Here is a 12,668-nt window from a genome sequence, read left to right on the forward strand (position 1 = left end):
CGCATGATCTGGAGAAGACTCATCGACGAACCCAGTCAGCTGCTGACAGAACACCTGTTCCTCAAGATGACCATGAAGAAAGGCATTCGAAACATCCATCTGGTGCACAGGCCAGGAGCGAGAAAGCGCCAGCTGAAGAACAGTCCGAATCGTGCCGGATTTGACAACCGGTGCGAAAGTGTCGGTGAAGTCAACACCTGCTCGTTGACGAAAACCCCGAACGACCCAACGAGCCTTGTGTCGGTCAAGAGTACCATCCGGATGAAACTTGTGCTTGAACACCCACTTCCCGGTAATGATGTTGGCCCGAGGAGGACGGGGAACAAGCTTCCAAGTGTGATTGCGTTGCAATGCGTCAAATTCCTCCTTCATCGCGGCAAACCACATGGGGTCGCGAAGCGCGGAACGGGCGGAGGTCGGCAGGGGTGAAGGTGACCAAGATGTCGAAGCCACGGAGGTGTACTCATCCGGAGGATAGCGAGTGCTCGGCCGATGGACACCCAGGCGTGACCGAGTGACCGGGCCAACGGGTGGTGGTACGACAGCAACCACCGGTGCTGGCGCCAAGTCCGGCGGCGAAGAAGCCGGCGACACAGCCTGCTGTGAAGAGGCCGGCGTCGCGTCCGGTGAAGAAGCCGGGACTAAGGCAGGCGATCCTGGCGAGACCAGGGCTGAACCCGGTGATGAAGAACGCGGGGAGGCTGGCTCGGAGGCGGGCGCCAAGCTCGGTGTCGAGGCACCCGAAGAGGCCGGCTCGGTGGCCGGCTCGGAGGCCGGTGAGGCCGGCACAGTGGCCGGCGTGGAGACCGGCGCAGAGGCCGTTGAGATCGGCGCAGAGGCCGGCAGGCCCGATGAAGCTGCGGGCAGGAGACAGAGCACCGCGCGTCCGGGGGGCACCGCACGTCCAGGGGCACCGCGCGCCCAGGGGGCGCCCTGTGCCGTGTGTCGAAGCCGGGCGGACAGGGTCGGCCAGAGAGGGGCCGGGCGCCGATGAAGAAGCCGCCTGCTGTTCCTGTTTAAACGGAAAACACAGCTCATCGAAATAAACATGCCGAGATGTGATGACACGGTGGGAAACCGGATCATAGCATCTATAGCCCTTGGTGTTAGCCGGGTAACCGAGGAAGACACACGGAAGAGAACGAGGAGCAAGTTTATGAGGAGAGATGGCGGCGGTACTAGGATAACACAGACAACCAAAGATACGAAGACCGTCGTATGAGGGAGGAGACCCAAAGAGGAGGTGATGAGGTGTGAAGTTCCACCAGGTGCGACATGGACGAAGATTGATGAGGAGGGTGGCGGTAGCAAGAGTGTCGGGCCAGAAGCGAGGTGGCATGTATGCATGGAAGAGGAGAGTGCGAACGCAATCATTAAGAGTGCGGAGAATGGGTTCAGCCCGACCGTTCTGCTGTGAAGTGTATGGACATGTAAGACGAAAAATAGTGCCATGTGTGGAGAGAAGATTGCGGATGATGATGTTGTCGAATTCTTTCCCGTTGTCAGTTTGCAAAGCTCAGATAGGGCGACCAAATTGTGTAGACACGTAAGAGTAGAAGGCCGTAAGGGTGCAACAACTTCGGACTTCTTACGCAATGGGAAGGTCCACACGAAGTGAGAATAGTCATCCAAAATAACAAAATAATATGAAAAACCAGTATTACTAGCAATGGGAGAGGTCCAGACATCACTATGGACTAATTCAAAAGGTAACGATGCAACTGTGGATGAAGCACTAAAGGGAAGGCGAACATGTTTACCCAGACGGCATGCGTGACAAGAATGCGCATCCGTTTTATTACATGTAAAAGAAAAATACCTAACTATTTGACGAAGAGCAGTGGAGCTAGGATGACCAAGACGAGCGTGCCAAAGATCGACGCCGGCAGAAAAAGCAACTGGCCCAGCATGAGTGGATGATGGAGGCTGGACGGAGTACGTATCGCCGGGGCTGTCACAGCGGTGAAGAACCATCCGGGTGAGGGCGTCCTTAACAGAAAAACCAACTTCGTCAAATTCCACAGTAACAGAGTTATCACGAGAAAGTTTACGGACCCAGACTAAGTTTTGAATAAGTTCAGGAGACACAAGAACATTATTGACATAAAGTGGTCTAGAGTTCGAAGGAAAACTAGTGAAACCAATATGAGTGATAGGAAGACCCGCACCATTACCGACAATGATACGAGAGGAAGTGTGAATAGGAGACGCGAAAGAGAGGTTACCCGGATAAGCGGCCATATGGGAAGATGCACCGGTGTCCATAAACCAGTCACCACCGCCGGAATATGCCCCGGTCGGAGGCTGTTGATGTAGTGCAGCAAGGAGAGCCGGATCGTAGGAGACCGGCGCCTGGTAGCCCGCTTAGCCAGTCACTCCGGCGCTAGGGTGTGGCCCGCCATAGCCAACCGGAGCAGGAGAGTAGTAGGGTTGTGGGGCGACCAGGCCGGTTTGCTGACCGGCGAAGAAAGCCTGATGACCGGATGGTCCGGGCCCGAGGAGACTCGGAGCGGGAGGGCGGGGCACGGGCATGGTGTAGGCATGCACAAACCCGGTCCAGGGGTTGTGCCCCCCCCCCAAGGTGGCGTCGGCTGCTGCTGGGGAGCACCGGCGCGCGGCTGCGGCTGCTACTGGCCTTTGCCACGGCCACGGCGCCACTAGCGCGGCTGCTGCTGCTGCTGGCCTTTGCCACGGCCACGGCGCCGCTGGCGCGGTTGCTGCTGCTGTTGCTGCTGCGGCGGTTGTTGAGGAAGAGCCGCTGGAGCCGCGGGAGCCGGAGATCGCGGCTGGTACGGGGCGCCATAGGCGCCATGCTGCACGGGAGGAGCCGCGGGTCGGGGCGCCTGGTACGGCCCCGGAAAGCCGGGGGGCGCGCTCATGGGAGCAGGACCGCCGCGTGAGTAGCCGGCAACGAAGGCGGTGTGAACGGCACGGGAGCGAAGATGCTTCAACCGGCGTTCCTCGAGACGTAGGTATGCCACCGCGTGCTCGTAGGTAGGGTTCGCCATGAGGGTAAGGTTGGAGGCGGCGTTGCCGAGATCCTCATTGAGGCCGACGGTGAGGGTGGAGAGTAGCAACTCATCGCCCACCTTGAAACTGATGTCGTTGAGCTCGTCGGAGAGAGTCTTGAGGCGCATGCATTAGTCGTCGATGGAGGAGTCATTTTGGTGACACCCGAAAAACTCCTGCTGCAGAAAGACGATCCGTTGGAGCTTGTTGTCGGTGAAGAGGCCAATGATCTTGTTCCACACCGTGCATGCATCGTCCTTGTCGCGAACGACGGTGTGGAAGATGTCCTTGGACACGGTGAGGAAGAGCCACATGATGATGGTGGCGTCGATTGCCAGCCAGTCGGCGTCGCGGTTCAGGACGAAGAGGTTGGCGGTGCCGTCGATGTGATCCTGCAGGTTATACTCACGGAAGAGGAGATTGAAGTATGTCTTCCAGGCATAAAAGTTCGCCTCTTTGTGGGAGAGGATGACCGGAACGCGACGTTCGATGGGAACATCGCGGATGTAGGCAGGGTCGGGCAGGGTGGCAGCAGAGGAGCCGGCGGAGGAGTCGAAGGGGTTCGGCGGACGGACGGCCGGAGGAATGGAGGCGGCGCTGCGGTGGGAGAGATCAGAACCGGACATGGCTGCTGGTTCGGTTTTGGCTGGGTAGGGCTCGGGTTTCGGTGGCTAGCAGTGGTTTGGAAGCAGCGGGGCAGGGCGATCGAGAGGCGGGCGTGCGAGGCGAGCGGGTTCGATCGGGAGGCGGGCGTGCGAGGCGAGGCCAAGGGCATTGGGCAGCCGAGCGAATCGGCGAGGCGTAGGCGAGCGGAAGGCGAGGCGTGCGAGGCGAGCAGAGAGATCGGGAGGCGAGGCTAGCTACGGCGGCGGCGAAGAATCGGCGACGCGGGCGTAGCGAAGGGTCTAGCGGCGGCGGCTCGGAAGCAACGGCGACGCGGCTAGGGCAGGAATCGGGTTTAGGCTGATAACATGTAGAGGATTATGCAACTCACGATATATTGATCGGGTGCAATACGCACGTATATATAAGTACAAAGGGTAGCCACGTCTTCAACTATACATGAAAGAAGAAGGGCTTGTTGTACAAGAAATACACATATATATCTACATCTCAAGTTCTCAACACTTCTGTCCTTGGCGATGGCATACACCACACAACACCCCCCATGGCCATGGTGGGTGGCCACCCGCAGCAGCAGTGGCCGCTCGGAAACCCCGCGGCATCAAGCCTTGCTGACCGGACTTGTTGCAGATGCAGGTTTCTATCCTTGCACATCGTCGATCAGGGCTAGCACTCCCTCCCTACAGCCATGCACAGTACTACTAATGAATCATCCATTCATTCCTGAGATGATGTCAGTCAGACCCCTGGGTCCGCATACAAAGAAAGAAAGAAAGAAAGAAATCTGCTGCCAACCTTTGCATCGATGAAAACTAATTAAGCTCTGTCTTTTGTGGTGATCGAGCAACAACGCTCAGGAAAATCAAAGAGAAGAGCCCCCAAATCCAATTTTTTGTTTGACACATGGTGCCCGCACACCGACACCGTAACAAGAAGAAACACACCAACATGAATGAACAGCAGAGAAGCACACCGGCAATGAAGGGAAGGAGCTAGCCTGGTAGATCTCCCCCTGAATTTTCATTAGCTGTATGTACTAACTACTACATGTTGTTTTCGCCGACAGTGAGCAGTACTACACCTTCACAACACACATTGGTTGTGATGTTGAGCACAACTCCAGCCCATCGTCGTATCTTAGCAGAGTAAAATAACAGAGCACGTTCAATGCAACTAGAAGGAAAGGCGCACATTTATAACTCGAGACGTAAATAAACAAATGTCTAATAACATGTGGTGGCCGACCACAAATCATCTTCTCCTCTCCCTGCCTTTTTATGAATGTACGTACACTTCAAAAGAGAAACTTCAGTTTGTGCAACACCACAAATTCAACAATAGCATGATGAAGGCCTGATGGCATTTGGATTGGAATTCCATACACCTTGGTCATCTTCACAGAAGCAATCGACAGATACTTCTGCTACCCAATCTGGAGCACAAGATCACACAGTTGATGGCGAAGAAGCAGCTCGTCATTTCAAGAGCATGTTGAGCTCCTCTCTGGTGATGATGTCATCTGCCAGGCAAAGCAGCAGCAAAGCTGGTGAACAAGGAGACAGTAAAGGTCATAATGCAAAATAGCGACGGCCCCGGTCTTCAGAGCTGTTGGATGCGCGATGAAGGGTGTGGCAGTGTGTCCGGGGAAAGTGGTAAGTTGCTGTTAGATTTGATGAAGATGACCGCTGGGTGTCGATTTCTTCAGTTAATAACATGACAAGTGTCGACTTCTTCGGAAGATGCAGCCTGGTTCCTGACAAGGAGATGTGCAAGTAATTGGCATGGTTCTGCTGGTCAGGGTCACAATATTGTCTGCTACACTAACACTGAATAAATGACCGAAATATTGACCAACGCACAGCAGTTTAATTCTGAGCAACATCATAAAACGGCAGCTTCAGATATACAGTACCTAGCTGCAGGCTACGCTTCTGCTAGCCTAGCCTAGGAAAGGCTTCTTCTTCCTTAGCATGGCTCCAGCAAGCATTTTTATTTATTCTGCAGACTTGCAATTCAACTGATCTTTGGCAGCAGTCCAGTTCTGAAACGTTTCAAGTCGGTTAAGCTACTAATAAGAACATGTTAGCTAGCTAGTGTACTTCTTGCAGAGTTGCATTTCACTGTGGCCTTATTACCTCACATGAATAAACGTTCTGCTGGAGTTGCAGTTCTTGGCGAGAACCGTGAGTACAAAACCTTCTCCAGTTACTCACACCTGCAAAAATCAACCAGCCATTCAGTCAGCTGATTATTCATAGCGTCCCTCTACGCGGAGCAGACATACATAGCCTCCTTCTTACCTTTGCAGTGTCAGTTTTTCATGATAAAAGGCTGTCAGCTGCACATTGGCAAATGGTAATCTTGTTAATTAGTACAAAAGCATCATCCCTCCATGTGATTAAAATGAAGCATATCTGAATATTTAGACCTGACCTTTTTATCCTTTTCTTGCACAATGCAGCAGCAGCACGGGGATACCTTCGAAAATATCATATGCAATAACAGCTTGACAATGTGCCTTGGGGGATGCTATCGGCAATGGCTGCAGCAATTCCTGGGCGACCAGCATGCGTTTGAATAGAGAATAAGGGGCAAGGTATCAAAGGTGTCACAAGGAACAGTTGACAGTTAAAACTTAAAACTGCATCCGCCGAACAGCACCAATCTCGTGTGGCTATTGCAGTGGCAGAAGACGGCCTCAGTCAACCACACCTTTCCCCCAACTCAATCTGGGGCTTCCGAGGAGATTCATCTATAAAACAAAGCAACATCGTAACTCAGATTAGCTACCAACAGTACATGCATGTCTGACTGAAATAGGTAAAAATATATCATTACAGTCCCATCACTAGATAGGCAGGTTTCACATGTAAATAGTTGGGGGCAACGAAATAATCGACATCCTGATTCACTGTTAATAAAGGTAATTTACATACTATGTTATACCAAGATGGAACAACGTAATGAACTAGTGTTATTTATAAATAGGCTGCGAGCATGCACCTTAGTGCCATAGTGGAATTTTACAATTTCAAAATTGTACATGACCTGCAATGCATTACCTTGACACTTCTACTACTGCTTATGATCTGAACTGGCTCCACACATGCACTGATATGCTATGCCGGTTATTCTTCTGAAGATCCTATACGCCATTAAATTTCCGTTAAACAACAACAGTATGACAGATGCAAGAATACCTGGTATCAGTACAACGTAGACTGAACTGAAAAACTGCAAACCTATCAGTTGCAAGTATACCTGGATGGCAAAACTGTGAACATGATCAACAGCAAAACACTGACAATTCATTGTTTTCCATAATTATGCCAAATGATCCTTTGATCCCTAAAACTGAACATTTTCCGGACACACCTTCAGTCTTCATGAGTTTTGGACAAAATGTAATCACAAGTGGCTTGAAAGCCCACCAAACAAACATAAGAACACCTGAAGAGCAAGCCAACAGAAATTAGAAACGCAAGAACACCTGGTACTGACAGCAACATAGCAGCATATGAAAAGAAAAAATCACTTTAATATCAGTAGCTTGACCCGAAGTCTCATTTCTTCCATACTGATGTCCTACTGCTATTTTGACCGTGACACCCAAAATAGGTGAGAAGACTGCCACGTCTTAATGAATAAATGCAGAGTTATTAAGCGGGATTGCAGGCAAAGGGAAAAGTGGGAAAACACAAGAAAGTATGTTTGTGTTACCTTGGATCACTGTATTTTGCCTCTTGGGATGGTTCCCTCCAACCCCCTGCAATTATAGACATGTAGCTTTTCCAGTGAATTCGGGAGAGCATCGTTGGGCAACGACAAGATGGCTGGACAGGAGATGACTGATAATGTCTTGAGTCTGGTAAGGTTACGCAGCCCTGCAGGGAGTTGTTGAAGGTCCTTGAAAATCCAAAACTCTAGTACCTGGAGGGAGGAGAGGAGTTGAAGGGCGTCCTCTTGCTCCTTGCTGAACCGCTCCATCCCTTCACACCAATTCCCGAAAAGTTTCAGCTTGGTGAGGGAGGAAGAGAGGAATCTGCAGACGGGTGCAGCAAGAAGTCCTGCCACGTCATTTGTTTTAAGCTCACGCAGTATGGATGAAACAAGCTGTGCCTGCTGCTCTTCACCTCCCTCAGCATCTTCCAAAGCCCAGCTGGGATTGGGATCCCAATCAGCAAAGAATCTAGGGCTGTGCATGACCTCTAATTCGTTGAGCTGGCCTCTGGTGGTAAGGAGAGACCAGAAGCCTTGACATTTCAGATCCTCTCCACAACCTTGCAATTTTAATCTGGTGAGAGAGGAGAGGTTTGAGAGGGGCTCCAGTGTCCCATGCCTTCCACATCACAAAGCACCAGAAACTGCAGGGAGGAAGGGAAAATGTGACAGGAAAAGGAGAAGGTGGATAGAAACTTTGGGGACCCCTGTATTGTTAATCTCTGGAGAGATCGCAAGGCTTGTAGCCATCCTTCTCCAGGAACAAGAGTTGGCGGGTCCACCAGGACCAGCTCTGGGCACAAAGTGAAATCCAATTCCCGTAGTGAGTCACGGAGATGAGCGGGGAAGAGCAGCACCCCATCATCCTCTGTTGCTGCGGTTATCTCTGATGCTTCTTGTGTTGTCTGTTGCACATCCACCCCCACTACCAGCTTTTTTATGTTTTGACACCCAGATATTTCCAATTTGGAGAGCTTTGGGAGGAGCTCTGTCAGTTCCTCGCCAGTATTACCAGTTAAGCCATGGATCTCGATACACTCAACATGGAGCTGCCATTCCACATCACCCTGACCTCCTAGTGGTCCAACTAGAGAATCTGATTGTTGTACAATCAATGTCTTCAGCGAGGTCAGCATCAGAAGGTGCTTCAACTCCAGAGGTGGGCACCTCTCAAGTGTCAGCTTCTCAATACTTGTTTCTTTATCAAAAACCAGCACTTGGTCTAAGCTATGCAGATCACCCTCTCCAATAATTTTCAATTCAACTCCATCGGACGATTTTGAGTGCACAAACTCCTTTAGCATCTTTACATATTTCATCTTGATAGAACGCAGGCTTTTGATCCAGGATATGGGAATCACTGGCAAGAATTCAGGACAGTCATGTACCTCAAGCTCTTGTAGCTTGGGGAACCAATCTGGGGAAACAATGTGGTTTGAGAAAGGCAACCCCAACAGTTTCCGGCAGTCTCTAATAACCAGAACTTGCAAAAGAGGGAACATATGAGCATCCGGTGGCAACAAATCTCCACCAATGGAAGACTCTTGTTCACCTGTGCAAACCCATTTTTCAAAACTTCCAAGGCCAATGAGTATAAGCTTTGTTAGCATGCAAAAGCTTTTCTCTATGATAAAATCCTTCGGTCTGGCAATATTCTGCAACCTTAATACATGAAGATCCCAAGCCTTCCCTAAAGAAGGGAAAACTTCCCAAGAAACACCATCCAGAAAAAGAGATTGTAGACCTTCAACAGCGAACTCATCACCCAGCCATGTTGGACAAGAAGGACCTCCATGCCCTCTAATGCACAACACTTGAAGATCTCCATGAGGTTGAAGGCTCTCAAGAACCGCTGCTTCCACACCAGGCTCAACACTAGACTGCCTAGTATCCCAGCTCAATGTTAACCTCCTCAAGTATCTTTTCTCCATCAATTTTGCTTGAGTTGCTTCTTCTGCTGTATCTATCTTCTCAAGTTTGTAGATGCCAAGCTCCCTTAGCTTGGTCAAATGCTCTAGTTGCTTTGGTTCAAACCCTTCACCTTTTTTATTGACTTGAAATACCTTTAACTCTTCTAAGAGTATAAGTTTCCCCACATTATAAATATCAGAATGAAGCTGATCATCACTTGGGACATAAAAATGGCACAGTTTGGCAAGGTTGCTCATGTCATCAGGCAAATCACGACTGCCATTCCACCATTTAAGATCTAGAATCCTTAAATGATAAAATTTAGAGATGTTCAGTGGTAAATGCATCTGCCTCTTACTTGTCCCTAGACATAGGTATCGTAGGTGGACAAGTACTGAAAAGTTATGTAACATGAACTCCATGGGACAAAACATATTGGGCAAATGAAGAACACGAAGTGTGTTCGCTTCCCCCCAAAAATCACCAAATATCTTGACAAAACCTTCATCCATTTCTCCAAATAACATCAATGTTTGCAAATCTTCAACCTTAAATCTTGTCCTTAGTTCTTCCAATTCCCTCTTTAATTTTTTACCAGACATTGCATCATATTTACCTAAACCATATGTGCTTATAGACAAGTGACGGGTGGTTGACTGAAAATCTACTGACCCAACACCAGGGAGACTTAAACTAAGACAATCATGAGATGCAACCTTCAATGCCAAATCATGCAGCAGGTCATGCATAGCATAACGCAGACCATACTTAGTTTCCTCTTCTCTGAAAAATCCATGGATGACTAACTCATTTAAATTGCTCAAGCCTATATCTTGAAATGTTTTGTTTTGATCATCAGATATCAAAATATCTAGTCCGATCCATAGACTGATTAGCTCGTCACTTCTGAAATTGTAATCTTCAGGAAACAATCCAGAATAAGCAAAACATTGTTGCAGATGGAAAGGAAGAAAGTCATAGCTAAGCTTCAAGGCAGGCATAATTTCATTGCCATCAGTCTGCTTCTCCCATCCTTTACTTTTTAGGACCCTTTTCCAATGACCCAAACTAAGGTCTTTGCTCAGTAATCTACCAACCGTTTTTGCCGCAAGAGGGGAGCCCTTTAGTTTTTCCATTATCTTATCTCCAGTCTCAAGCAAAAATTGTTTATCCCTTGGATATTGCTCATCACCAAAGACAAATGCAAGGAACAACTTTCTAAACTCTCCAGATTCTAAACCATTCAGCTTTATTGACTGGCAAGGTGTTTCAACCTTCTGTGCTATTGCTTCAAACCGAGTTGTGACCAGAATCATGGAACCCTTTTCCTCTGATTTATTGAGTGTCGACAATAATTTTCCCCAGTCATCCTCATTACTAATCTTCCATATATCATCCAATACAAGTAAGAACCTTTTAGATTTTAATCTTTGCTCAATCAAATCTTCAGTTATACTGCCAATTTTTTCCTTTTCAGCTGCAGGGGTGCATGCTTTAATCTGCTCTAGCACCTTATCCAGATTGAAACTGAGTGACACACATATCCAAATCATGACTGGGAAATGATCCTGCACTTGTTGGCTGCGATATATGTGTTGTATCAGTGTAGTCTTCCCCATTCCCCCTGGACCAACAACCGGAATCACAGTCAGACTCTTGTCACAGTATTGACCCTTGGTGATGTCCTGTATGATGCTATCCATGACACGATCCCTCCCGTACAGTTTTGGCTCATCAATTCGACCCTTGGTGATAGGACGACACTGGGCAATGTTTGAGACACTTCTAGGGTCACAACTCTGCAAAAGTCCATTAACATCCTTCCGCACAAGCTGCAGTTTCTCTGCAATGTCCTTCATCCTTTGAGAGAAATCAACCCTATTAAACTCAAACTTTGTTGTTTCTTGTGACTTGCCACAATCATCATCACCAACATGTGGATGTGGAGAATTTGAGCAACATAAGAGTTTACTGAGCTTGGGCATGCATCCCCTGACCTCCTGATTGGTGTCTGACACTGAGGAGCAATCACTGTGTGACCTCTGTTGGCGCTTAGCACGCTGCCACGGGCAACAGTTCACCATTTTGCCAACAGCTTTGGCGGTGTGGCAAGCATTGAGGGCGAGTTCGTGGATGCTACCCTCAGCATGCTGATCTGCTGCATCATGTTTGCTGTGCAGCTCATCGTGGATGCGGAAGTAATCCAGCTCGTCCAGCAAGTCTTCGGCATTGTGCGCCGAATCCTGCAGCCTCTGCAGAAGCATCTCCATGGCTGGCCCACCGAGCTCCTTGCGGCCAGCCTGCTCGAGCGTGGCCTTCACGAGCAGCAGTTCCGTGCTGAGGGCCTCGACGTTAGGACCAAAGTTCCTGGCGGCTGCCCAAGCCCCCAGCACACCATCCAGAACGGGGGCCAGCGCCTTGCCCACCACCCATTGCGCCACGCCAAGGGCCGCGTAGGCCATCCCCTGGTCGAATCCAGAAATCAAAAGGAATTTGTTCGTTAGTAGGCTGCTGTAAGCTGCAAATGAATGAAGATGAGTGCGTGTATAGCAACGTACGTTGGCGCAAGCGCGCTGGTGATGGATGTTGCCTTCCTGCCTTCTGCCGGCAACGGATCGATGCCGCTGCCGTCTGCCTGCCAATTACCTTGCTGCTGCTGCAAATGGGGGGTTGAGCCACAGCACAGCAGGCCAGGGAAGTGTGTACCTGTGCCTGATGGGAATTTTGCAATCACAAGAGAAACATAATTAAGGCACCAGGAGGCCAGAGAATTTTGAATCACAACTCACAAGCGAAATACCATTTCCATTCACAAGACAGAGAGAACAGAAACAGAACTAAACTGTTTTCTTTATTTTTATACCAACTATGGAAAGCACATAATACCAATGCTTACAGAAAAGAAATCTGTGTGCTCAACAAAACTTAGGCATTGATCCTATAACTCATCGTGCCAGAGAGAGAGAGAGGGGGGGGGGGGGGGGGGGGGGGTCTGACCTGCTGCTGTGCGTCCGAGGCACGGTGCGTGGGAGGTTTGCCGGTGATGGATGTCGCCTGCCTGCCGGTGACGGATGCCGCCTGCCTAGATGCAAATGGGGGTTGAGTGAGTCACAGCAGGCAGGGGAAGGTACATGAATGGAGAGAGAGAGAGAGAGAGAGAGAGAGAGAGGCTTACTGACCTGCTGCTGTCCGGCGGCGGCTGGTTCAGATCTAGGAGCCTCTGTGGCCGTAGTGAGAGGGCGAGGTGACGGGAGATGCGTTGCCGGAAGGAGGCGGACGGAACTGATTTACAGTAGGGCGAGGCGGAGGTGAAGAGCGGGATGGGCGGGCAGTGGAGAGCAGAGCAGCGCCGGCCGTGGAGAAGACAGACAGCACAACCAGCTCAGTTTGAGAGTGTGAATGAG

At 49.8% G+C, this 12,668-nt stretch overlaps 1 protein-coding gene across 1 annotated transcript; it reads right to left on the reverse strand.

Moving 5' to 3' along the window:
* Positions 1–4,801: 4,801 nt before the first annotated feature.
* On the reverse strand, positions 4,802–12,668 carry LOC125534958 (putative disease resistance protein RGA4). The gene is given in 12 exon segments (XM_087542651.1): positions 4,802–5,386; positions 5,546–5,674; positions 5,769–5,848; positions 5,934–5,971; positions 6,067–6,385; positions 6,696–6,778; positions 6,895–7,083; positions 7,354–7,970; positions 7,973–11,729; positions 11,823–11,976; positions 12,262–12,346; positions 12,444–12,668. Coding segments are annotated over 2 exon segments (4,365 nt in total). The 5' UTR covers positions 11,727–11,729; positions 11,823–11,976; positions 12,262–12,346; positions 12,444–12,668; the 3' UTR covers positions 4,802–5,386; positions 5,546–5,674; positions 5,769–5,848; positions 5,934–5,971; positions 6,067–6,385; positions 6,696–6,778; positions 6,895–7,083; positions 7,354–7,359.

The sequence above is a fragment of the Triticum urartu genome, chromosome 2A (genome assembly GCF_056163025.1).
Source record: "Triticum urartu cultivar PI428250 chromosome 2A, HENAU_Tu73, whole genome shotgun sequence".
NCBI lineage: Eukaryota > Viridiplantae > Streptophyta > Magnoliopsida > Poales > Poaceae > Triticum > Triticum urartu.